At 37.5% G+C, this 27,763-nt stretch overlaps 1 protein-coding gene across 2 annotated transcripts; it reads left to right on the plus strand.

Moving 5' to 3' along the window:
* Nucleotides 1–1,196: 1,196 nt before the first annotated feature.
* TIAL1 (TIA1 cytotoxic granule associated RNA binding protein like 1) lies at nt 1,197–27,206 on the plus strand. 2 transcript variants are annotated; one of them, XM_077823033.1, is made up of 12 exons: nt 1,197–1,431; nt 10,931–11,027; nt 14,920–15,069; nt 15,304–15,358; nt 17,235–17,322; nt 19,280–19,355; nt 22,074–22,182; nt 22,493–22,588; nt 22,689–22,773; nt 23,431–23,554; nt 24,046–24,185; nt 25,600–27,206. In XM_077823033.1, exons 1-12 carry the CDS (start codon nt 1,403–1,405, stop codon nt 25,715–25,717), a joined length of 1,167 nt encoding a protein of 388 aa, XP_077679159.1. In that variant the 5' UTR covers nt 1,197–1,402; the 3' UTR covers nt 25,718–27,206. The 2 variants fall into 2 exon arrangements, with proteins under 2 accessions (XP_077679159.1, XP_077679160.1); XM_077823034.1 differs by lacking the exons at nt 1,197–1,431; nt 10,931–11,027; nt 14,920–15,069; nt 15,304–15,358; nt 17,235–17,322 and adding an exon at nt 18,496–18,807.
* Nucleotides 27,207–27,763: the final 557 nt, after the last annotated feature.

Below are 27,763 nucleotides of genomic sequence, written 5' to 3' on the forward strand. Positions count from 1 at the left end.
GGGAAAGATAGCAGCATCAGAGCAAATACCCTTTTTTACAGAAAGTGGGCTGAGATCTTAAACACAGCATTACAAAATTTCATGGATTTTAATCAACCTACACCTACTCCGTACTTTGGGACATGAAAGTAAAAGAACAAGAGGGTTATTGGTTGGGTGGGAACATGTACATGCTAATTTTGCCTAGCTCACTCCAACGTCCATGCAGGCAGAGCAGAAGGCGTCTTTGCCTATGTTTTCAAAAGCAACTGGTGATTTTGGGACGGGTGCCTAACACGAGACCTGCTTTCAGAGGGCGGGTGTCCAGAAGCAGGGCCCTTTATAGTGTAAAAAGCTGGAACCCCAAATGCTTTACAAAATGTCGGTCCCTGAGTTTCGGATACGTTCTGCCCCGCGCTACTAACACTTTCGGGAGGGGCTGGGGTGGGCGCCTGCCTTTCCTGCCCCGTGGCTGGGGTGGGGAGCCTGAGTCCTAACGCTACCTAACCCCCCCGAGGTCACAGAGAAGGGCGCCCGGCTTCCTACTCATGTTCCTGGCCCAGCGGCCCCCCCGCCGCCCCGCAAAGGCTGACACAGGGAGCGAGTGAGGTCACCATCGCCCCCGCCCTCCCGTTTCTGGTAGCTGCGGCCAGACTTAGCAACCGGCGGGAGGGGGGGAGAAGAAGTGGTGGCGTAAGCCCAGCGCTACCTGCGGATCTGGGCTTTCACCATACACTTGGCCTTTCACTCCGGCAAGGAACAATCTGAAACTTAACACTGTCTATGTTTATTCAGTCCAAACAGGCCGATTTACTCAAGGTTTAAAAGGCCCCAACTAAACCCACCCAGGTGATCTGGGGCGAATCAGCTACTGCCAATTATCGCCCCGCTCAACGGGAACGAACTGTGGCACCAGGCATTTCAGAGGAGGGTCAGAGGATGCCCCATGTTCTCCCTAAAATGCCTGGTCTTTCCGCCGCTGGCCATGCTGGGAGTTATAGTCTTTTGCCCTCCCATCCCTTCCAGTTTTCTGGGAGTATTGAGATAGTCCCGCCTCCTAAAACTACAATTCCCAGAAGGCCGTGGGGCGACCTCATCCACCTACCCAAGTCTTATCCTCTGTGACTACGACCCCCAGACGGCACCGCAGCGCGGTGGCGGGGAATGGGAAAGAGAATCCGGCCGGAGAGGGAGCGGGCTGCGGCTGCGCAGTTCGCGGCTTCCTGAGTGGCTGGCGGCGGCGGCCATTTTGTAGTGCTGCCTCCCTCTCTTGCTCGGACTGCAGTGTCGGGACCTGGCGCGGGGGCGAGACTGAGCGAGGGGAGCTGGGGCCCTCACCTTCCCTTCCCTTCTCAGTGCGCGGCGGAGCCCCCCCCCCAGCGCGCCCCCCGGAGACAGCTACGAACGGCCCTCACGCGCCGTGATGGAAGACGACGGGCAGCCCAGGACCCTGTGAGTGAAGAGAAGCGGGAGCCGGGCGGGGAATGGGGGCCCATGGGGACTGGCCGGGAGCAGCCCCCGGGTGGAGAGGGGTTTGGGGGGCGTCGGGTGCTAGAGGGAGGATATTGACGGGGCGGGCGGGCCGGGGGGATTCAGAGCGTGGCGCGGGACGTGCTGCCACAGCATGAGGGGCCTGGCCGGGGGGAGGCGGATATTGACGCGGGGGAGGGGGCGCGAGGAGAGACCACAGAAACCGGAGAGAGGAAGGAGAACGTGGAAGATACTGACGGGAGTTGGGGTGGGACCGAAATTGCAAGAGGGAGGGAAGAGGAAGCTACAGAAACAGGGAAAGGGGGAGGAGAATTTTGGGGGGAGAGAACACATAACCTGGAGGAATGGAGGGAGGCAGAGGATATTGACGGGGGAGGGCAACGGGTGATACTGAGGAGATGGTCCAGAAATTGGAAGTGTGGGAAGGCGGAGGAGTAAAATACCGACTCGGGGGAGGATGAGTATATTGACTGGGAGGAGGGGAAGATCCAGTAACTGAAAGGCAAAGTGCAAAAACTGAAGTGAGGTAGGAGGAGGAAACTAGGTTGGATGATTCTGACTTTGGGAGGGGAAGTGGAGAGCCAGAAGACGTGTGAGTATAGAGGGAGGCACGGGAGAGATCCAGAATTGTGAATGGGGTGCATAATCAATGACTGACAATTTTGAGGAAGGCATGCTCCTTATTGTACTCTTGAGGCTAAGGGAAGAGTAGTAGGGTAGGCATATATGTCGGCCTGCTTTGTTGTTGCGACTAAACCCTCCCTTCACCCATCTGAATTGTATATGTGGCAGAAGAATGCTCACAGCTACTCCAAGGTAAATGGATTTCTCATGGTTCTAGTTTGTGGTGTCATCAAACAGATGTTCATTGTTTCATTTTCTTTCCTGGGGTGAGGTGAAGACCATTGTGAAAGAGGATTCTTTCCCTAAAACTGGATGTTTAGAAAAGTCATTTATTTTTTTCTCCAGTACTTACATAGTATGTTTTTTGCTAGACACTGTCATGAGAATTCACATCATCTTGAGTGTGTCAGTATGTGGTGACTTACTAACAGCTTGAAGGTTTCCTTCTAAGCAAATGAGCTTAATCTTAAAAAAATGGGAGGTTTTGAATTGCTTAGTTTGCTGATAGTCTTACTGAAATCTGCTGTGCTTTCGTTATGTTGGAATATTTTGTTGTATTTTTAAGTTATATGGGAGGTACCTGGAAAGTATAAATTGGCACTTTATATGCATTTTAAAAAGTCTAAATAAAATAAGTTTTGTTCAGACTATTTTCAACTAGTTTATAATCTCAGCTCCCTCTGCCAGTTTTGTGAAGAACAGTATATATACTAAATGAAATACAAAAAACTCAGACTGTGCATGTGGGTAAGAAAGATGTTGCCCTTTTGCCTACCTTGGGAAAATAGCTTTGAAATGGCCTTTGGGGCCTAATTTGGGTTGTTAAGACACTTAAAAATGCAGACTGTGTTGGGAATAAAATTGGTCTCTAACCAATTTTATTTTTGTAGGTGATATTGTCTGTCTCTTACCCTCCTCTTCCCCAATCCACAAAAGTTGGATTCGATTATTCCTGATTTAGTATAACAACAGTTACCAGGCCTGCCTTTGCTCTTTAAGGTACATATTTTGAGTCCTTCTACCCCAAATAACTTTTAGAAATGGATATTGACTGCCTAAAAGGACTTGGAATTCACTTATAACAATGGGGAATAATCTTAGGATTTTTTTTTAAGTGGGGGAAGGAGAAAGAGTAAGATGCACAGTGAGGTTTAATTTCATTTATTTTTAATGAATGAAAGATACTCCTGACTTCCCCTCTAAAAACAAACACTTCTGGGAAAGTTGGAACTAGGCTAAGTTTTAAATATGCTTTGACTGCTGCTGTCAAGTTCTGGTGGTGTTAGTAGTTTATACTTTTGACTGAGGCATCTGGAAGTGAACTAGTTTAACCCTTAGCCATTTAATGACAAGATTACATTTGTGCTAAGATGTCTGAAATAACACCTCAGAAGAGCTGCAGAAGAAGATTGAATAATCACATATGATTATATCTCTGCTTAATTTGTCAAGTTAATATACAGTAAGTGCTTTTCTTAAAATACAAATAATTTTCTCTTGCATAATAATATAAAAAATCCTGCTGTAGAATTGGTTAGACATTCCACTCACCTCTAGCTTTATCTGAAATACCAATAATGTTTTTAAATTTAGGATTCTCTCTCAAATCCTCATCTTGTGGGGTTTTTTTAAGATTACTGGCCTACGTTAAGCCATTCATGTATAGCATTCATGCCTTTTCATTTGAATAAGATGCTCACTGACATCTAGTACCAAATAGTAATATTGCACATTGAACTCTTAAGTAATTTTCTATAAAGTAAGTAGTAGGTATTTTATCTTTAAACCCAATTGACCAATTGTATAATCACGTGGTCAATAAAATAAGTGTCATGGTTTTGTGCCCATGCGGTATTTCACTTATTAGAGAAAATATATCTCAGGAGTTCTCTTCTATTGCCACACTGGAAAATACTGTATGTTACTGTTTTTTCTCCTATAGACACCACAGCTAGTGATCAAATGTTTTAATTGGCAAAAAAAAACCCAAAGGCCTTAGGTCCTAAGTAATTGTTTTAAATGTTAATTGCCTACAGTATTAACTTATTTTGCAGTATTTTAAGTGGTATTATATTGCTTTCTGGTGTTTAATGACTTTCTTAATGGTTCAAAGTATCTGAAATACTAGAAAACAAAGACCATTTAACCTCTCTCAGCTAGCAGGCTTTTATATAAATCTGAAAAAAATTATAGTTGGCTCACTTGTCCAAGGAAATGGTAGTATTTTGATAATTTATCAGCTTATTTTTCAAAAAGAAAAGGAGTACTTGTGGCACCTTAGAGACTAACCAATTTATTTGAGCATAAGCTTTTGTGAGCTACAGCTCACTTCATCAGCATAACATGGCAGTATGGTAAAGAAGAGAGAACTATGTTTACCTCTACAGTGCCTCATATAACGGTGTCTGGATTCTGATCAAAGCCTCTCCTTATTAACATTATATAGAAAGTAACAGCAAAAAAGTACTTTTGAATTGATTCTCAATGCCACGCTAGTTGAGACTGAAATCAGTAATAAAATATATTAGACTAACAAATTTAATACAATTTTTGAGGCCTCAAAAGCTCTTTTGATAAGAGTACTTTAGAACTTACTAATAACACATCTTGTTGAGATGAAAGTTTCAGTTGGAATCAAACTTACTCTTGTAAATTCTGTCGGATCCTTCACAAACAGTAGACATTGAAGTCTTATTACTTTGATTCCCTGGGAAGCTAAAACCTGAGTCCTGCCAATGATCTGTACTCTGACTTGGGACTGTCCTTTTAGCATGCTAAAGTTGTTTGTTCTCCATATTAGCAGTCATCGCATAGTCACCACTGTACACAAAGGTATTATATCACCCACTATGCCAAATTATGTGTTTTGGAATGTGGATCTGATCCATGGGGCACTGAGCTAAGACTAAAACTTTGAATCTCAAACTTCACTTAAAGCCAAGTCTCATAGATAAAGGTAATAGCTTCCATTTCTGGAAGCTACAATATGGAATTTCCAAAGCATTTCCTCTTTCCTGTAGCTCACTAGTAGTATCTGTGAGACAATGCCATCTGACCAAGTCAGAGAGTTGGAATTCATGTGAAATTTTCACCATATAACTTTCCCCTTTTCTTACCCTTCCCCGCAAACATTCAATAACCTTCTTTAAGGTAGAACCTGGAAGAACTTTGACGGGCCAAAAAGAAGTAGCTATGAACATAGCTGTCCTCACTTGCCTACTGTACAGCGATAAAAAACGTGTCACCCTCATAGAGCTCTTTTGATCCTCAGCCTAGTTGATTGCTGATGTGCTCTGCTGTTAGGATTTTTCTTCTACTAGCTTAACAGGATCTGTGAACCTCAAATATTGTTTCTTGGGGCTGGTTTTCACTACGGGGAGATCCACACTGCTGCAATCGATACAGCAGGGATAGATTTAGTGGGTCTAGTGAAGACCCACTGAATCAACCACAGAGTGCTCTCCAGTCGACCCTGTTACCTTAATTTTCTTGGGGAGCTGGGGTAAGTCGACGGGAGAGTGTCTCCCATCGATGCAGTTCAGTGAAGACACCGGGGTAAATCGATCTAAGCTATGTCAACTCCAGCTATGTTATTCACATAGCTGGAGTAGCGTAACTTAGGTCGACTCACCTCAGTAGTGAAGACAAGTCCTTGGTCTATAGACATTGTCAAAATCATTCAGTAGTATAATATCTTGGACTTCTGGTATCTGGTCTAGGTTTTTAAACTATGCCTATCAGTGTAGTATGTAAATGCCACAATTTTACAGAAGTGAACACACTGTACAAATATGTCAATATGCATGAAGCCACAGCATATTGATATCCCATGAATTAAGGAGACAGCCTAGAGAGGTATAGTAAGTACATTTTTTTACTGTATAATGTATGGTTTTGCAAAATTGAAACTATTATCCTGTGGGTTATAATAATATAAAAAGCTTGGAAGACCATAGAAGTAGTATTTTTAAAAGCACTTGCTTTACTCCAAATGTCATATTGCATAGTTCTGCGAACTTAGTATTTTATAGTCTAAATAGATAGTACAACTTTTAAACTATGCATAATTTATATTAAAAAAACTTTCTAAGCTGGCTGCATGTTACAAGTGGCTGTTTCCCTGGCTGTTGTGAAGTCATGAGTATATTGTCTTGCCACTCAAGCCAAGCTGATGTTTTGTGGCTTCACGGGGAGTGGATTTTGGTAACATAAGACTTCAGTTCCAAAGGGGTTGAATGTCTTCCGTACCCTGGCTATTTGGGATATTCAAGTACTTTACACCAAAGTTGTTTGATATTTGTATTTCGTTTTAAGTCCTCTTTGAATATATTGAGAGTAGTGCTAATATTAAGTACAAAGACTACATGAAATATTGAAGCTAAATCTTCATCTTTAACTCCCACTGGCCCGAACTTCTATAAGTTTGCATGGCCAAATGGTTCTAAAAATCTGGACTCTGCAGATATTGCTATGCTTATGTTGTTTAACATTATATTACAGATTGGTTTGAGGGTACATCTACACTAAAAACAAACAAACAAACAAAACCAGGACATCCAGTCTCAGAGTATGGGTCAGCTGACTTGAGGTAATGGGGCTTGTGCTAAAGGGCTTAAAATAGCATTGTAGACATTCCTGTTTGGGATGGAGCCCAGGCTCCAAAACCCAGCTCCAACCCGAAAGGGAACATCTACACTGCTATTTTTAGCCGCATAGCCTGAGCCTAAGTCAGTTGAATTTAGCTCTGAGACTTGCTGCTGCAGTTTTTGTGTGTGTGTGTAGTATAGGTGTACTTGAGTCTACAGTACTGCAGTTTCAGAATGGTAGTAGCAATTTGAGAATAGTGTTAACTGCTTTTGTATATTTTTTATAACACTGAAAGCTGAAGGAAAACATACTACAATATAGAATGATGCAATTATCTGAAATTCATTCAGGGAATTTTTAAAAACTTGTTCTTAAGCCAATAAAGCATTACACTTCCTTCAAATATAGGAGCTAACTGACCCAGAGTATTATTGCTTTTTTCCATAAGGAAGCAGCCTATAAAATGGCTGAAACATGAATTTTATAGTAAGTTCTTAACCTTTTTCATAATGATTTTTTAGTAGTTATATAAACCTGCCTATTGTCCTTTTTGGAAATTTATTAAATTAGTGTGGAGTAAAGCTTATGCTAATTCCTGAAGAATGATTTTTCTAGTTTCCTGCCAGCATGAAAGAAGTTCTGTTTTTTATAGTTTTTGCACAGTATTAATATACACCTTGGAATGATGCTCTTTCTGATATTTTACTATATTGCAAACATAATCTTCCCTCATTTCTTTGAGTCAATGGAGATGAAGCCACCCTGACTTCACTCTGTTTACATTCATGTTTGTGCAGCGCAATTGATGAGTGTGGACTATGTACACCATTTGGGAATGTGTTAGCTTATACTGCTGCAGTGATAGCAGAGGAAACACAAGTGCTCATTATGTAGGTCCTACAAAAATAATGGTTATTTCTTCACAAGGATTGTTTTATTTATAATCTCAAAGTTATTTTTTTTGTCTGATTCTAGTCACATCCTCAAAGGTTAAATTTTGGGTTCAGACTATGAATAGTCTACACATTTTTTAAACATTAAGTATCGTTTAGTCTATTGTTTTAAAATTTAAACTAATTTTAGTATGGCATATATTTATGTAGTTTGAAAAGACAATTCATGTTGTTGTGGCTAGGTAACCTAGAAGAAAGTTCTAAATCTTATGTTGCAATTCAGTGAAAGATGTGATATGTATTGACAGCGGTGTTACAAGTAGTGACAGAAGTGTAGTTCTCAGTGTTAGTGTAGCTGGCTGCTGTATATTTTGTGTGTGTGTGTAATATATATAAATAAAAGCCAAATAGCTGGTTTGTCTGGATAGCTTTTTTGAAAAAGTTTTCAGTGAAATTTATTCTAAAATGTTGTGAACCATTAGTTTCTGATAGTGAGTTTTCTCTACTATATATAGAATTGACTTTGTAAATATGCATGCATATTCTAAATGGGAAAGTTTATATCCAGCTGATATCTAAAAAAGTTATTCTGGACCCCGATTAAAATTTAAGACCTGGTTGAGAGATTAGAGAAACAAATATTTTACATTCACTGAAACAATAGTTAACAAATACTGTTTTTAAACCTAAAAGGTTTTCTCTTGATTTAGATTGGTTTTGCACCAGTACCACACAAATCAAGTATGTAGTGTTGATTTCAGCACCATTCGAGTAGAAGACTGACCATAGGGAACTATAACATTGGCAGAGAGTTTATTTCAGGCTTTTCAAAGGTAATAAACAGATAAAAGGGAGTAAATGTAAGTGTTTAAAAAGTGATTTTAAAGATATTTGGTGTTTCTCATTTGTTAGTTGAAGGAAGCAACTTTTCAAACAGACTTTAAATAGCTTCCGCTTAGTATATAGTGGTATTCCTGCCTCCATTTTTACCCATCTGTATTAAACTTCATTGTGAAGTTGTTTGAAAGTGATACACTAAAGCGAAGTGTCTGTGGTTTAACAGGCACACTTGAATACTTAAAGTTGGGTGGCATTGTGATACTCTTAAGCTGTAATGACAGGTTTCAGAGTAGCAGCCATGTTAGTCTGTATTCGCAAAAAGAAAAGGAGTACTTGTGGCACCTTCAAGACTAACAAATTTATTTGAGCATGCTTTCATGAGCTACAGCTCACTTCATCAGATGCATTCAGTGGAAAATACAGTGGGGAGATTTATATACACAGAGAACATGAAACAATGGGTGTTACCATACACACTGTAACCAGAGTGATCACTTAAGGTGAGCTATTAGCAGCAGGAGAGCAGGGGTGGGGGAGATCTTTTGTAGTGATAATCAAGGTGGGCCATTTCCAGCAGTTGACAAGAACGTCTGAGGAACAGTGGCGAGTGGGGTGGGGGTGGGGATAAACATGGGGAAATAGTTTTATTTGCTTCAGGTTGGGGGGCTGTCTGTAAGCAAGGACTGGCCTGTCTCCCAAGATCTGTGAGAGAGATGGGAGACAGGCCAGTCCTTGCTTACAGACAGCCCCCCAACCTCAAGCAAATACTCACCACACAACAGAACCACTAACCCAGGAACCTATCCTTGCAACAAAGCCTGTTGCCAACTGTGTCCCCATATCTATTCAGGGGACAGCATCATAGGGCCTAATCACATCAGCCACACCATCAGAGGCTCGTTCACCTGCACATCTACCAATGTGATATATGCCATCGTGTGCCAGCAATGCCCTTCTGCCATGTACATTGGTCAGACTGGACAGTCTCTACGTAAAAGAATAAATGGACACAAGTCAGACGTCAAGAATTATAACATTCAAAAACCAGTTGGAGAACACTTCAGTCTCTCTGGTCACTCAATTACAGACCTAAAAGTGGCAATACTTCAACAAAAAAACTTCAAAAACAGACTCCGAGAGACTGCTGAACTGGAATTAATTTGCCAACTGGATACAATTAACTTAGGCTTGAATAGAGACTGGGAGTGGATGTGTCATTACACAAAGTAAAACTATTTCCCCATGTTTATCCCCCACACTGTTCCTCATACGTTCTTGTCAACTGCTGGAAATGGCCCACCTTGATTATCACTATATCATCGGTATATCACTGTGTATATAAATCTCCCCACTGTATTTTCCACTGAATGCATCTGATGAAGTGAGCTGTAGCTCACAAAAGCTTATGCTCAAATAAATTTGTTAGTCTCTAAGGTGCCACAAGTACTCCTTTTCTTAAGTTGTAAATATACCTACATGATGTGAACGTTCCTGTGCTCCAGATTTGAGACTTTATTGACAAATGTACTGAATATCATTGTACAATTTTTACATATAAATTCAGTTCCAAAGCTGTACATTTCATTACTGAAATTTGATAATTCAAATTAGAAAATGTGGATTTTCAGCAGGTTTTCATGATATGGCTTTATCTTTTGTGGAGGTGCATTCTAGATTCTCTACTAGCGTTCAGTATTGAAGAAAGTAGATGAACTTTCCTGTTGGAGTTTGAGTAGGAAACTTTTTTTCACCTGAAATTGACCAACTCATACACTTTTAAATTTGGAATTGTCCCGAAGGTTGAGTAAGTACTAAAAAGTTCTTAAGTTTTAAAAAAAAAAAAAAAAGGTGAAAAAGGCAGTGTAGTAGTTAGTATCAGAATGACTTTTGGTCAAAACTTGCAAGAGTTTTGTTGCATGTGTACTGTTTTTTAATACACTTCCTCTGGAATTCTCAGTTACCACAACAGATGCCTAATGGAATACTCCTTCTCTGTACTACCCTCTAAGTTACATTCTTGTTTGTGGGTGTGTTGTTTTCCCCCAAATGACTAGATGCAATAGAACCAAAGAATTGAGCTCTCTGACTATGAGATCATTTGTTGTCATCACATTTGGCTGAGTTATATATCAATAAAATATTAAGAAATATTATGTTGGTTATATAAAAGAATAATTTTTTCTAGTCAGTGGATAGCAAAACTGGATTTTAAACATCATTCCCAACTTGATTGCCTGTTCTCCCTTTTTGTTGCTGCTGACAGCAGTATTATTGCTATCTACTATTACATGATTATTTCTAGTTTCATGATCTCAGTTGCACTGCCAGTCTTATAATTTAGGAAACTTGTTAAGTTAGTAACTGTGAATAAGTTCATATGCAAATGTAAAGTATTTTGTTCAGTGTGGGATATTTAAAAGGAGGTTTTACATAGAAATCGTATAATATGTTAAAATCTATTATAAACTTGGAGATAAAGTTGCTGGACTTAAAATACTGTTTATTTCCTTGTGTAGCTATGTAGGAAACCTCTCCAGAGATGTGACTGAAGTACTTATACTTCAGTTATTCAGCCAGATTGGACCATGCAAAAGCTGTAAAATGATAACAGAGGTAAGGCCTTCCATTTTCAAATGGTATCAAATATAGCATACTGGGTTTGCATTAAAATGCAGAAAATCAGATTGGCAGCATATCTCTGCAACACTGGTGTATGGTGGAATATAGCTTCCTAGGCAAACTGTATTTGTAGATCCTTGCACAGATACAAATTTATACCTGCGGACCCGCAAGGCTCTCCTGAGAACCGCAGTGGCAAAAGGAGCAGAACGTGGGGCTGCCGCTCCCAGGACCCCATGCAGGCAGCTCCTCTCCTCCTCCTCCTCCTCTGTACCGTCCCCAGTCCTGCCCCTGGCCCTTCCACGCAGCTATCTGCGTCTCCTGTCTGTGGGCATGCGTGCCACTTGAACACATGAGCACGATCAGGAACAGCTGCCAGTGAGCCTGATACCCGCCCCAGTAAGCGGGGATGGAGACACTAGCCACGCCGGAGGAGCCGCTGGCGCGGGGCACTGGCTCCTAGGAGCGGCAGCCCCACATTCTGCTCCTTTCGCTGCTGCGGTTCCTGTGAGAGCTCTGCAGTTCTGAAGATACTGATTTATATCTGTGGATATCCGCATCCGCGAATATAATTTTGTATCTGCACAGGGCTCTATATATTTGGACTCAACGCTATGCATGACTAAGCAGTTGTCAGCTTGTGCTCAAAGGCTGTCATCTGATGCAACAGAATTCTTGTTGCCATTTACTCTTTAGGAATAAGTTCCTTCCAAGACAGTCTTCAGCTTGTATAATTGAGTATTGGCATCCTTTGGTTTCGTGACACTTGATGGGAATTTCTAGCACTGCAGACATTTTAACCCAGTCTTTATAGTTCTACATTTTTAATAACCATAGATGGTTAAATGGAGTTCTAGTAATCTGCTGTAGGTAAATTCTCAGTCACACATGTTCATTTCCTTACCCAGTGACTTCAGTAGCTGTCAATAAATAGTCTAGAATGGATGAAGGGTTGAGATATTCCAACATCTTTCACTGACCCAGGACTCTTCAGCCAGTCAACTCAAGGACAGACTAGTAATCTGACATCTATCTAATCTGAAAGAAAATAGATCAATAAGAGTAGAATCAGTGCCATTTTCTTAGTCAAATTACAGGTTTCATCTGTAATAAAGTAGCCAAATGTGTAATGTCCATTTATGGCCTTTAAAGTGTGTGTGCGCGTTCAAAGTTCACCCTGAATTTGGTGGCCTGTAGTAGTACCAAATTTAAATGCTTGCTTTTAGAAATTATTAACTGGCATCTTTGTCTTGTCTGAGTTTCAGGAATGCAGATTGAGAGAAAACAGAAAATGGAATGTATGATGTTTCTGTTAGGGTGGTTCACTACAAACAGCGTGCTAACACTTGTATTTTATATTGTATTTAATAGACTGCAAATGTAAATGTCTGTGGTAATTGCATTTCATTCAGATTTAGATGGAAATATTATGCTGGTGGTACAGTAGGTCAGTACAACAGCCTTTAATTTGTGGAAATGCATCCCAAACCTAGTTTGGGTAATAGGTGCCTTAAAACCCTTTTACTCCTTGTTCCCATTTGTACACCTTGAAAATGAGTACATAATTCACATTCAACTTGCAGACTCTTTTCCCGAACTAGAATAGTGGGTGTATTGCAGGGGAAGACATGGCAAAACTATACTTATGGATACAGGCTGAGCTGCACCTGCCTATCCTGTCCTTCTCTCTAAAATCAGAGCACTTTTCATCTTTTCACGGGCATTAAACTAGCTCTCCTATTTAAGAGCCTCTTGCTCAAGACCTAGTCACCAACTTATCTCTCATCTCCCCCGAGTGGAGATAGTATTGAATGAGTCCATCTGTGTTGGTGCATAGTTTCTTCCCCAGGACTAATTAGCATGCTACTTTACTTTGCTCTCAGTTCTGTGTTTCCATTTTTGTTATCCCGCTTGTAGAAGACATGGACCAAATAGTCAAAAATAACTACAGATTTTGGGTGCCCTTCTTGAGATGCCCTGAATGGGTTTGATTTTTTTCAGAGCGTGGCTGCTCAGTAACTTTTGCAAATTGGGACCCTTAAAGGTATCTTGAATTGGACCCCCAAAAACAGAGGTACCCAGAATCACCCTTAAAAGGCCCTTTCTTTGAAACGAGGGTGAAAATGGGGCATTTTCTAATGGAAGAATAAACTCTAATACATGCACTGTGTATCCTGAGTTTCCTCCATTCTTCCTCTTCCTGCAGCAGGAATGTGATGGGGGGAGAGAGAGAAAAGGGTCTTTAAGCCTTACTTGTATCTGGTGTTCTGGGGCACCTGGGGACCTACCCCAGTCCTGTGGTTAGTGCAGTCTCATGACTTCTCTAACTCTTAAGATATGCTTCCCAGGGCCCCCAGCCACATCCTGTCCTCCTCCTGACATGTCCCTATCAAAAGGGCTGAGAGGAGGGCCAGCGTAGAGCCCATGTGTTGGCTCTGCGCCAGTTGGCAGATGCCCTGTATTGAGGGTGTTTCGGAGAGCTATTTCTGCCCTCTTTATTGTCCCTTAGTGCCACTTTAGGGCCCTACTATCCAGTTCTCTTTTGTCAATATCAGAGATGTGAGTGAATGACTGCATTCCTTTATATCCCTCTGGAAACTATATTTGAGCACATGTCCCTTAAATAGGCATTTCTTTGTATCTTATACTTTGTATATGAACCAGCATATTGGCTAATAACGGTTAAAGCGGTGTGAAATAAAGATCCAATCTCCACATTTTTGCTGGCACTACTGGAGAAAGTGCTGCTGTGCAAGAGCACGGTGGGTTAGCAATTAATTTACAACAGAAATTTTCCTATACATGTGAAAGAAGACAGAAGGGAAAATGGGGTTCTTAAAGTGAACTTAATTTTGTTTTAAATTAGCTATTTTTCAGAACTTGCTTTATGAGCTCTTTGGTCCTGGGATTGTACATGCAATATCAGTAATGCAGATATCCCAATGTAAAACTCCCCATCTTAGTGCACGCTGCAAACATTTTTCACAAAGCTTAAAATCTAGTTTTTGAATTTCATACTGTAGTGATTGCAATTTGATTGGCTTCTCAGAAGTCGTTGACTGTCTTTACATTTAATATCTCTGTTGTATTTAATAAAACTGTTTAGCAATTAGTATTATTTAAAAGTGACCTGAAGGGCAGATGGGGCTGTTTGTACCCTTCCTTTTCCCTGCTTCAAAATGTCTAAAGAAAGTCCGACAGGTTTGTCTGCTTGGTTTTACATTAGAAATTTGGGTCTTTCCAACCCCAGCAGTTCCTAGCATACAGTATGGATGATTGGAGACCATGTAGCATTATGATATCACAAGCATCGAGACTAAAACTTGACCACTTATGAAGAGAGGATATTTAGTCACTTTTACACTTTACTATTAACTCACTGACTCTTTAAAAGATATTTGCATCCAACTATTGACAAGATTTAATATTTTTACTTGTTGGAGCTAAGAGAGCTCCCACTCCAGGTTTCTGGTCTACCAAGGAGTCCTTTGGCAAATAAAGGAAAGATTTTTGTCAATCAGGAGGAGGAAGAAGAAAAACTTGAAGGGGATAGGAGGGAAATGATAAAACCTTTCAGGCTTTCTTTGTATGTGTTAAAGATGCAGAATTTCCCAAACCCATTGTTCCCCTCTGCAGGTAACCTGGTATGTGTTAAGCTTAGTAGACTAATGCTAAATGAAAACTTAAAAAATGGATTTAACCTTGATAAGAAATGTCCACATTTTTCAGTATAATTGAAGTATCTTCAAAAAGAGTTGAATTTTAAAAATTAGAGTTCAATGTATTACATTCTTAATGTTATTTTAAAGGTTATCTTATACTAATGAAATAACATTGTTAAAATTTCTAGCTATAAGTAATATTTTTTCCTGGATTTTTTTCTCAGCAACCCGATAGCAGAAGGGTCAACTCTTCTGTTGGATTTTCTGTTTTGCAGCATACAAGCAATGACCCTTATTGCTTTGTGGAATTTTATGAACACAGAGATGCAGCTGCTGCATTAGCTGCTATGAATGGGAGAAAAATTTTGGGAAAGGTAAGTTGTGTATAAAAATGCTAAGGTTTAAGAAATTAGACTTATGTAAAATATTTAAATTATGATGTGAAGAATTTCACTGAAAATGATCAATACATCCTCTGATGCCTTAAAAAAACTCTTGTTCTCCTCTAAAAGAAAGAATTTGTGTAGGTTAATATTTGTAAGTGGCCTTTGAGTGTACATTAATTTCTAGTTTTATGCATTTATGCTAAATCTTACATTTATTTTCAGGAGGTCAAAGTAAACTGGGCAACAACACCGAGTAGCCAGAAAAAAGATACATCCAGTAAGTAATACTGCAGTATTACATTGTGAAATATTTGTATAGCGATTAGTGTAAGAATAGGTTGCAGTGACACGTCTAAATATCATTGTATTTTACCTCTCATGCTGAGTTTTAATAGAAGAAATACCCACATTCATATTTTACAATTGAAGTCTTAAAACATTTCCTGTATTTTACTCTATTTTACAAATGGTGGAAACTAAACATAAGAATGACCATCCTGGGTCAGATCAATGGTCCATGTGGCCCAGTATCCTGTCTTTTGACAATGGCCAATCCCAGATGCTTCAGAGGGAATGAACAAAACTGATCAATTATTGAGTGATCCATCCTGTCTTGTCCAGACCCAGGATCTGGCAGTCAGAGGCTTAGGGGCAGCCAGAGCATAGGATTGAATCCCTGACCATCTTGGCTATTAGCCATTAATGGACTTACCCTCCATGAACTTACCTAAATCTTTTTTGAATCCAGTTATATTTTTGGCCTTCACAACATCCCCAGCAATGAGTTCCCACGGGCTGATGATGCATTGTTTGAAGAAGTGCTTTCTTCTATTTGTTTTAAACCTGCTGCCTATTAATTTCATTGGGTGACCCCAATTTCTTGTGTTATGTGAAGGGGTAAATAACACTTCCTTATTTCACTTTCTCCACACCATTCATGATTTTATAGACCCCTATCATATCCCCCCTTAGTTGTCTCTGTCAAATTGACCAGTCAGTGTCTTTTTAACCTCTCCTCATATGGAAGCTATTTTGGTTTCCCTTCTCTCCTTTTCCAATTCTAATGTATCTTTTTTGAGATGTTGCAACCAGAACTGCATGCAATATTCAAGGTGTGGGTGTACCATGGATTTATATAGTGTCATTAGGATATTTTCTGTCATTATCTGTCCCGTTCCTAATAGTGCTTAACATCCTGATAGTTTTTTGATTGCCGCTGCATATTGAGCACATGTTTTCAGAGAACTACAATTACTCCAAGATCTTTCTGTAGTTGTAACAGCTAATTTAGTCGCTATTTTGTATTTCTGTTTGGGCTTATGTGTTCCAGTGTGCATAACTTTGCGTTTATCAACGCTGAGTTTCATCTGTCATTTTGTTGCCCAGTCACCCAGTTTTGTGAGATCCCTTTGTAGCTCTTCACAGTCAGCTTTTGGCTTAATTATCGTGAGTAATTTTATATCATCTGCAAACTTTGCCACCTCACTGTTTGCACCTTTTTCCAGACCATTTATGAATATGTTGAAAACCGCACTAGTCCCAGTACAAATTCTTGGGAGACCCTGCTATTTACATCTCTTCACTGTGAAAACTGAACATGTATACTTATCCTTCGTTCTTGTCTTTCAACCAATTGCTGATCCAAGCGAGGACCTTTCTCTTATCCTGTGACTCCTTACTTCGCTTAAGAGCCTTTGTTGAGGGAATTTGTCAAAGGCTCTATGAAAGTCCAAAGTACACTATATGCACTGGATTCCCCTTGTCCACATGTTTGTTTGACACCCTCAAAGAATTCTAATAGATTGGTGAGGCATGATTTCTCTTTACAAAAGGCATGTTGACGTTTTCCCAACATATCATGTTCATCTGTGGCTCTCATAATTCTGTTCTTTACTATAGTTTCTACCAGTTTGCCTGGTACTGAAGTTAAATTTACTGGCCAGTAATTGCCAGGATTACCTCTGGAGCCTTTTTAAAAATCTGAGGTGGAGAAGTTAAATTACTGTTAAATGTCTGATGGAATCCTTGAATTAAATTTCCTTGGAGTTCCTGGATCCCAGTTCTTTGTTAAGACTCACTTTCTCAGAAGTATGCAAGGAGTTAAATTACTAGATAGCAGTTAAATATTTGATTATATAATGCTTTATTTGCAGATCACTTCCATGTATTTGTTGGGGATCTAAGTCCAGAAATAACAACAGAAGACATCAAGTCAGCATTTGCTCCTTTTGGTAAAATATCGTAAGTATCATAATCAATACTGCAAACATCATTTCAGGGAAAACTAGCATAAATTTGTTTTTTGTCTGAAATAGTATTTCTTCATCTTTTTGCAGATTGTGCGATAAGGTTTTCATTATATTAGGGTGGGTGGTGAGATGTCTTCATTTCAGGTTGTGCATCACATGTTTGTAAATACAATTAATGAATTCTGTTCTCCAATCCAGTTGAAAGCAGTACGCTTTTAACCTAATTTACATATAAAGGTCATTGCAGTTTTTAATTGAATAACCAGAAAAATAACAAATCAACAGCTTTTGTTAGTGTAACTAATTTTTTTGCTTAGTGTTTGTGTGCAGAATAGTGATTTCAAAAATTACAAGTGGTGTGTATTCCATCAGACTTGCCTATAGGCAGTATAGGAAAGCAGGTAAATATCAAGGTATTATTTTGAGATGCAGTAAGTGTAGCTAGTTGTAAACTTAGCTAAGTTATGAATGTATCTTGTATAAATGTAAGTTTTGTTTTTTTTCCCCTGAAGTATGAAATAACTTTTCAGTTAATCGAAGGGGGGTTAAGTTAAAAGTGCTGTATTTCAATGAAAAAATGCTGTTTATATTTGTGCACACTTCTGTCAGTTAAGGGATAAATACCTATCTATATTACATATTTGAGATTAGATTTCAAAACATCTATTGTGTTTTAATTGAACATGTTAAATATTACAAGAATTCTTGAAGTGCTAAAGCATGTATGTCTCTTTTGAATAAGGTAGTGGCTTCAAAAAGTACATTGATCTCATATCACTTTCTTTTTAAAATCCTTTTAAAAAAAATTACACATGAACTTTTTGTGCTACTTTACAGGACTATATTTCTGCTAAGAACAAAAATTCTCATTTTTCTTGCTCTGTACACTTTTTAAATGAACCATAAACCTTATTTCTTACCTTCTGCTATTTTGTTGTTTACTTTGCTTTTTATCTCTAAATGTGGTAAGTAATACTGTTTAAAAATCAATATAAAAAGAATACAGGTTTCTATTTCTCAGTCTATATTTATACCTGAGACCTGCAGTTTTTCTAAAGTCCAAGTCACAATTAAAAGTAATAGCATTCTGGTTATTTTGCAGAATTGCTCATAAGAATGGACAGGATCTTGAAGGCTAACTGCAAGGAACTGTGCACACTGGAACTCAGTTGTAGATTTTTTCTCATTTCTATTTATTCTTATTATACATTATTTATATATACATATTTTAGTATTTACATTTTAACATTCTATATTCAGTGCAGTTCTATATTTCCAATCATTTTAACTTACTCACTAAAAATTTCTGTGTAAATTTGTTGTTTTCGTACTGGTGTGCTTAGCATTGTTGTTAGTTTTATTATCCTTTCTTAAATTTCTGAAAATGTCAATTTTTCAAAATTTACAGCTGCCCAAACTCCAAAATGATGGTAGAGAATTGACCAAGAAAAATAAAGAAATCTGTTAACCAGGCCATGTATGCCTTTTAATTCCTATTTTTTTTCCTCTTTTTCAATTTTTTAATATTTCATATATTTTGTATCACTAGGCAGAAGACATTTAACTATTTAGAAAATGCATGGTAAAGTAGATAGAACTGTTACAGTAATTTATAGAACAGTAAACCTTAGAGGACCCTAGTTAATAGAATATTAGAAAAGGAAACTTTGTTCCTTTTTAAACTTCGAATTTGAACATTTTAGTTTTAGCCAGAAGAGGTTATGTGGATAGGTTGCATGTTTATTACATGTTATTTTTTTGTCCTACTGCTTTTTTCTAACAGGTAAAGAAGCAATAGGGAGAGTTCAGGAATGGCTATAGTTTTAGGGCTAACTGAATTTATAAAAAGAAAAACAAATATGCTCACAATACAGTGTGTGTGGTTCCTTTTAGTTTTTATTTTGAAGGTTAATAATAATTCCCTCATATAGCTGTGCTTCTTTTCACAGGGATGCACGGGTAGTTAAAGATATGGCAACTGGAAAATCAAAAGGCTATGGTTTTGTATCATTTTATAATAAACTGGTGAGTAACCACACTGCAGGAATAATCTTTATACAGACCAGTATTTATGCAGAGCAGTTATTAAAGAGTCTTGAAGTCCTCTGTATTTAAAAAAAAAAAAAGTTGAAAGTTTCAGGTACTAATCCTGCCAGAGTCATCCTGCCAATTTTTGTAATTTTACCAGTGGGTTTTTTTCCATTTTTTAAAAAAAGGTTTTCCCCTCCTCCTTTGCTGTGATCCCTTTCCTACGGATCCCTTTCCTAAGGGAAATGAATTGATTATTCAGGGGAAAATATTGAAATTGACTATAAACAAAGTACTGTCAAACAAAAAGTAAACATACAGTAAAAGTGAAGAGATTTTTTTTTTCCCCCTGTAATCTTAAATATAGTAGTAATGGATAAAAATATTCCAGACAGAAGTGACTTACGTTGACTAGCCCTTTAATAGGCTTGCTAAACTTATTTTTTAGAATTATATTAAATAAATACAGTGTCCATAGTTAATGATACATCCTCACTATTTATTGGCAACAAGGTGCTTTTTATAAAGAGTAATTTTAAGTTATACCATATGTTAACTAAAATATCTGAGAACATATTGTGAAACGAATTGCCCACACAAGGTAGCTATGAGAAACTGAGCTATTTTTATACAGAAGTACTTGAGGGATTGTTTACATAGCTCCTCCATATTGCCTTCCTAAGCTCGTTCGGTGTATTGAAAAAGAGACAAATGTACAAATATTTCAGGGGCTCGGAATTATAACAAACATATCTAGTGCTTTGTTGTTGGAAGTATTTCACATTGTTTTTTGTCATTTTTGTAATGTTGAAATGAAGTTCAGTGATTTCATAGTTAAAAGGACATTCCATGATGAAAATAATATTAAGAAACCTTGGTTTATTAAAATTGAAATCACTGAAACTCTAGTTTACATTTTACCACTTATGCTTTGTCTAGTTGGCATTCCTCAGTACAGACAGCAAAAGTAGATATGTCTTTTTTTTATTTTCTGATTCTCATGCATTATCATAAGGTTGTTTCAGTTTTCAGCCCTGCAGAAAAAATGCTTAGATGGTTTATATGTATGTAGAGCCTAAATTACGTGATTGTTCCTTTTTAAGAGTGTACCAGTGAATAGTACAGTTCAGTTTGGAACTTGGTATTTTCTTAGTGTCAAATAGGACCACATAATTTTGTACCAGATATTTTAATTAAAAAACAATAAAACTCTTAACTGATAGGCTGGGTTTGTTACTTTCTTGAGTGCTAGTCTCTGTAGGTCAGCCACTGCTTATTTTAAGTGTAAAAAAGTGTTTTAAAATTACTTCCTGCATGTGCCCGTCTACTCTTCTCTGGTATCCCTCCCTTTCTCTATCACATTTAAGTCTTATTTTCTTCCAAAAATATGAAACACTTAGAGGCAGTCCTACAAAGTTCTGAGTGCTTTGTGCTTTTCTCTCTTGAAAGTGCTCGGCACACTGTAGGACCAGGATTGTTCTCTCATCTGCTACTGTTCCTGCTTTTGTCTTTTAAGTTCCTCCCAATTTTCTCTGATTCATCCTCACATATTCTCAGCTTTGCACCTTGTAGTTCAGGGAGATGGAACCTGTTCTAGCCCCCATGATTTTGAAACAGTCTTCCAAACTGTGTGCCATGTGACCCTGTCTCTCCTCCTTCAAAGTATCTGCATTCAGTGGTGCACTTGTGAATTATGTCTGAATTAAGCTGTTCAGGCTATGGACTGTCTATTTTCCGTGTTTGTATGATGATGATTGCTCTTATGGCTCTGTAAATGTTGGACTGCATTCAGAGGTGATATAAGTTGAATACCATGAAGGGGCAAACGGGAGGCTGTAGCAGGAAAAATGGGTAATAGGAGGTGGTTAGGTTGGGTGGTAGAGAAGGTGGGGTAGATCTCAGCTTTGCAAATTCCTCTTACCTACAGTTCTGCCTTCTCAGAATGTAGTATTTCCTCTTACATCACCATTTACTACCAAAATTTAACCAATATGCAACCAACTTGATGATGGTTTTGAACATGAAGATGCAATACCCTTTTGCAGCAATTCCTTCTTGATACATAATTTGTCACACTGGAAATCTGTGGATCAGAAATGTATTCATTATGAAAATTGTAGATAAAGCAGTAAGATCAAGGAAATTCATAATTATGAACTTTTCTATATCCAAGTATAATAGGTTCTTGTTACTTTCCATCTGTTTCTATTAATGCCTTTTTGCATACTACATTCCCCATATAGTTATTGGTAAGACTAATTATAGTATAATTTGAGCTTTGTATAACTATTATATTTTGTTTAATTTATTTAAGATTGCTTTTGGTAATCATATAACATTGATCAGGAGATCACTGGGTATTCAATTATAGGCTTTGTTTTTGTTTGCTTGTCTAGGTATAGTATCCTTGCTATATACATGGCTTCCATTGTCTTCTGTTGTGTATTCTGTGCATTGGAAATAGCAATTCACTAGTGAAGTAATTTTTTCATTACTGGATTTTGTTGTTACTGCAGAATTTTATGATGTCGCTGCTTTAATATATTAAATGCCCCAAATCTTGAAAACTACAGTAACTTTATTAGTAACTGGTATTGCTGTTATATATAAATTAATCCCATGGACAAATGAGTACATTTTCAAAAGTAGTAGGCTTGCCTGTCTTCTCTCCTTGTCCATGCATGTTGAATGAGTCTTAATTCTGATGTCCTTCAGGATGCAGAAAATGCAATTGTGCACATGGGAGGCCAGTGGTTGGGCGGCCGTCAGATCAGAACTAACTGGGCAACACGAAAACCACCTGCTCCTAAAAGTACACAAGAAAGTAAGATGCTTGTGTTAACCTTTTATTAGCTCTCCAGCACATGTACTGTTATGCTGGACTTTACAATGTACAGTTAGCAATATGCTTAAGCCACCAAATTCACTTAACTTGTAATTTAGTATGTGTTTGACTCCCAGATATTCAGGAATAAAAGGCCTAGTATATTAAATCATTATCTTTCTTATTTTTCCTGTTGATTTGTCTTAAAATATTGAGCAGATTTGTCAAATGTATAATTTTGTAATTATATAAAAATTATTGGAATGCAGATCCTGTTTTAATGTTTGAAAATGACCCTTTCTATGTATAGATAGCACGAAACAGCTGAGATTTGAAGATGTAGTAAATCAGTCAAGTCCAAAAAATTGTACTGTTTACTGTGGAGGAATTGCCTCTGGACTAACAGGTATGATTCACTTTTATTGAGGGTACGGGGGACGTGTTAACTAATGAGTTTGCAGCCCCAAGGTTGCTAATGAATTGGTTGAAAATATCATCTGTTTTAGATCAACTTATGAGGCAGACGTTTTCACCATTTGGACAGATTATGGAAATAAGAGTTTTTCCTGAAAAAGGTTACTCATTTGTCAGGTAAGGCTGTTAAACTAAATCTATGATTGTTCAATATATTACAATTTCATGTATTGTTATGTAACATGTACTTTAATTAGCAGTGCTGTTAAATTAAAAGCTCTCGCTTGCAGTATACATTGAAGAAATTGAAGCTTTAAAGGTTATGGGCATTTGCTTCTCAGAAAATAAAGGCTTACAAAGGCAGCCTCAATTTGGTGTAAGATTTTTGCATTTCTTATTATTAGAGTTGTCTGAATATCTGATTTATTTTATTTTTTTGTTTTTTGGTTATTGATTTGCTAGTCATTGGGGGTGAGGTTGGGTCAACCCGAAACAAAACATTTTAAACTTTCAGCAGACTGAAAAGTGGAAAAAAATAAATAAAACCCCAAAACTTGTTTAGATTTTGAGTTAATAAAAATGAAATTGAAGTAAATTTCTAAACAAAGTTTTGGATTTCTTTTAAAAAAAACTAATTTGGTGAATTAACGCACATTCACATGTTTCGGTGGACCCAAATCTGTATTTGGGGAGTAGGAGGGGAGGAGAGTTTCAGCCAACAATTTTTCACCCAGCTCTACTTGTGACGCATGCATGTAGTCACAGTTCTTTAAGTAATAGCACTATCAATTATAGTAAAACATAGTGTTAATTTCATTTCTATCTTATCTCTAGGTTTTCAACCCATGAAAGTGCAGCACATGCTATTGTTTCAGTCAATGGAACTACAATTGAAGGACATGTTGTTAAATGCTATTGGGGTAAAGAATCCCCTGATATGACTAAAAACTTCCAACAGGTAATTACATTTTAAATCTATTTTTAGTAGTTTGAGTGTTTTTGCATAAGCCAGCTGTGTTAAGTGTAATCTCTTGTCCATTATCTATCCCCATTGATACATTATTAATAAAGTATTAATTAATACAGTTAGTGAAATTGCATGGTCTGGTCTTTTTGGTAGCACACATTGCGGTTCACTACAAGGTTGGGCTTGCAACTTTATAGGAACATAACTTCTTGTATGATTCAAGATGGGAAGCAGCTTTGGGAAATCTCTGAATTCTAGCTAATTGAGCTACTGAAGACTAGCTCCATCCCCAGTCAAATATTTTATGGTGCTATTGAAACCTTATTCTTATGGCAAAGGCAATTCTTTTTTCAGTAATTAAAGCAAAGAATTGTAACTCCAGCAGTATCATAACGCCATAGATTAAGGTTTTGCCCTTGCCAGCCATTGTAAAATTTAATATGTCTGTAGGAGTTGTACTACGAACTATTTTTTTTGCCTAGGTTGACTACAGTCAGTGGGGGCAATGGAGTCAAGTCTATGGAAATCCACAGCAGTACGGGCAATATATGGCCAACGGATGGCAAGTACCATCTTATGGAATGTATGGTCAAGCATGGAATCAACAAGGATTTGGAGTAGAGTAAGTGATTATACTTGTTTCAGATATTTTAAAAAAGGTGTGTTGCAGTTCTCCAAAAATGTTAAAACTCTTCAGTAATCCCCACTTCAGATTAATTTGGTATCAGGAGTGCTCTTGGTTCAAGCCTTTCCGGCCAAACCCTCTTCACTAGGAAGCTTAAGTCTGTTGAATCTCATGCTCTCTGAGGAGTTATTCAGTGCATTATGATATGCACTTGTTTCAACATTTTGTGTATATTGATGTTCTGAGATAAAAGATGGCTGGTAGACACATTTTGCTTCCTTGGTGGATTCTGAGTCTTGATTTAAAAGAACTTAGCAGATGATTTTCAATGCTCTTGGGTGGCGATTATTTTAAAAAACAAAAAAAACAGCCTGTAGCTGAGAGCAGTCATAATGCCATGTAACCCAAAAGCATTTACCTAAGTGGCATACTAACTCTGAAGGGCATGGACTGCATAACTGAGCATTCATCTGCTCTTAAGAGTATTTAAAATATATGTCCAGAACAGTTTTTTAAACATTATCTTAATTTTGTAATATTCTCCTGAGGATTTCACAGTAATATTTTTCACTGCTGACTTATCAGCGTGTTCCCCCTCTCCCACCCAGATGTGTCTCCATTATGTTTTCCTTTTTTATACATCTGCATCAGTGATGTTGATAGAAGTTTGCACAGCTCTTGGAATAATGTTAACTCTTGCTGTAAAATCAGTGGAGGAAGTTCATATTGTTTCTGTACCCAAGTGTGTTTCTTCAATTAGGTGGCTTCAGACTGATCATGTTGCATTTGAAATAAAGCCAAAGAAACTTGAGTGTGGCTATAGGAAGAATTTATATTTAAGTACTACACAAAATCTGTCTAATTTGATTAACGTATTCCCTAAATACTATATTTAAATCTTCCTTGCATTTGAATATTAATGGAAAAGGTGTGATACATATTGAGTTTATAAAATTAAGTTGCTCCAAATGCTGACAAGTTGCCAAGTCATCATCTCCTGTAGATAAGAAAACTGTATAGGGTCCAGAGAGCTCTTGAAAATAATAGAATGTTTCTTCTCCATCTGAGCCAAACCAAATTGTCTGTTTTGTTTAACTTGAATGGGGCCGCATTTTAAAATTGATTTCGTTTAATAATTCCCTTTTATGTATTTGAACAATACCTTTCTGCTTTGGAGATTGCTAGCCCATGCAGCTAGTATATAGGTTTCTTGGCTTGTGGTTTTTTCCAGAAGCAGGCACATTTTAGGAGGAGAACCTGTTTTAAAATCTTCCTGTATGTGCATTATTTTTGTGAGAAGTTGGGAAGCTTTTGACCTTGGCAGGAATAGAAGGTAACAAAAGCAATATCAGATTTTGTGTCTCTTTGTAAATAACTTGATTGGCTTGCCTTTTTTGTTTGTTTTTTAAAGCCAATCTCCATCTGCTGCCTGGATGGGTGGATTTGGTGCTCAGCCTGCCCAGGGACAAGGTGCTCCTGTAATACCTAACCAAGCTGGATATGGTATGGCAAGTTACCAAACACAGTGAGCTGGGACTCTGTTTAAACGTGTGTATTTCATGATAGGCTTCAGTTTCCAGTGATACTCTGAAGACTGGAATGTAGACACCGGAAGAAGAAAATATTTATTTTAAAAATGGAAATGTTTGGAACCTTTAGCACAGCTTTGCTTTGGTGAAGAACACACGTCTTCTAGTTCTGCCTTTTTAAGTTTTTGTTCATGATGGATATGAACATGTTTTTCTTTGTGTACAAAAACTAAAATAAAGTCAATAAAGACAACTCTGACTACAAATTTTGATATAGTAGGATAAATGGCTAATGAATTTGATCCTTAGATTACCATTCCATTTTTTTTGTTCTGTCTTCAGTGTTTTACATCCCTGTGCTTTTTAAGAGAAATGACATTTGAAATACAGTAAGCTGCTTTCAGTTAAACACAAATCCTGAAATTTAACTGTGGACCGGTCATTACACCTTGTAAGACAGTAGTGGGTTTTCAACAAATGTGAGGGCATCATTCAGAAAACATACATGCTCTTGGAAATATTTTTTTTAAATATTTAATTTTTCTATATGCTTAAAGAAACTGAAGTCTGATACAAAATAAACTTTCAATCTAAGCTGAAAAACATTACTGTCTGAGTTATTTGAGCAAATTTTGCTGTCCACATTCAGGCACATACTAAAACTTTTTTCAAATCTGGTTTGCTTTTTAAAACTCTAGTAATTGCATTTAATTTTGAGACGCAAAATGTTTTTGCAAGTATGGTGTTTGTATTAGTCAGGCAGTCATACTTGTGCTTTTTACATAAAGTTTGAAGGCTACACATTGTAAATATTTAATAACTACAATGTTTCAAAAGCATGCTCAAACATAGAAGTAGCTTGTAATTATTCAAAGTAATACTTAATATACTCTACTGCTTTAAATGCAGTAGACTGACAAGAATGTGCAAGACTGACATTTCCAAAGTTGGCTATTATGTAAAGTTACATAAATTACTATACAAAGAGCCTTAATTTTAATTTCATAAATCTTTAATGCATCACCTTTTTGTCATTAGAAATCTGAATTTTTGCTTTACATTATCGGGTATGTAAATACCTTCGTTAACAACCTTGTAAGCCTATTTCAAGGTTATTATAAGTTGTATAGTATCTTGAGTGTTTTGAAAAATCTTGGGATGTTTTTTAAGTCTAGAAATATTTTGCCCAAGGATTTTTTAACAAGATTGTTAAAAACATCTTATTTTACAGAATATTCAATGTGCCATTTGGTAAATGGAGATGCAGTTGAAACAGTACACTGAGTTGTGACTTATTTTTAACTAAAGTTTTTGTCTTTATGGGTGGTTTGCATGTGATGAACCTGTACAGAGGCTGGGTTGTTTGTGTACTGAGTGTATAAATGGATAAATCATGAAGATGTTTAAATGGTATACTTGGGTTATTTCTGAATTATTTTATGGATACATTGATATAAACTGCCTCAATAAATTTGAAGTTGAAAATGAATGTAAGTTAGCTATAAGTACTGTGTTTTACCTGTGACAGCTAGGGGGTGCAAATGTTTCAGCTGTATATTTGAATACACTGAGACAAGCACTGATTTTAAAAAGCAAATAGGACATGCTGTGATAGTCCAGTGAAGTAAACTTGCATTAAAAATGGATTGTTGCATTTAAAGGGTTTACAATTCCAGAAGAAAGTCTGAGAATCCTGATACTTTAGTCTGTTCTATTTCTTTCATAGATATTATTTTAGTTTCAAGTTAGAATAGGATTTTTGAAATGGAAAATTGCTTTAATATTATAAATCTATCCAAGTAGTTAAAATGACTGCACATATTACTGTTTTAGAGAATCGAATGATTTATTCATTCCTTTTGCAGCCAAATCACTTAGAACCCTTATCTCTTGGATCAAGTTGAAAGGAAGGAGTTCTAACAGAAACTAGACAGTGAGCTAAATTATACCTACAGATACATATATACAACTCTGATGCACACCTTATGCATGCAATAGTGTCTGGAGTCAGTGTGGAACCCCAAGTGCTTGTGATGACAGAAGTTG

This window comes from Eretmochelys imbricata, chromosome 7, assembly GCF_965152235.1.
Source record: "Eretmochelys imbricata isolate rEreImb1 chromosome 7, rEreImb1.hap1, whole genome shotgun sequence".
NCBI lineage: Eukaryota > Metazoa > Chordata > Testudines > Cheloniidae > Eretmochelys > Eretmochelys imbricata.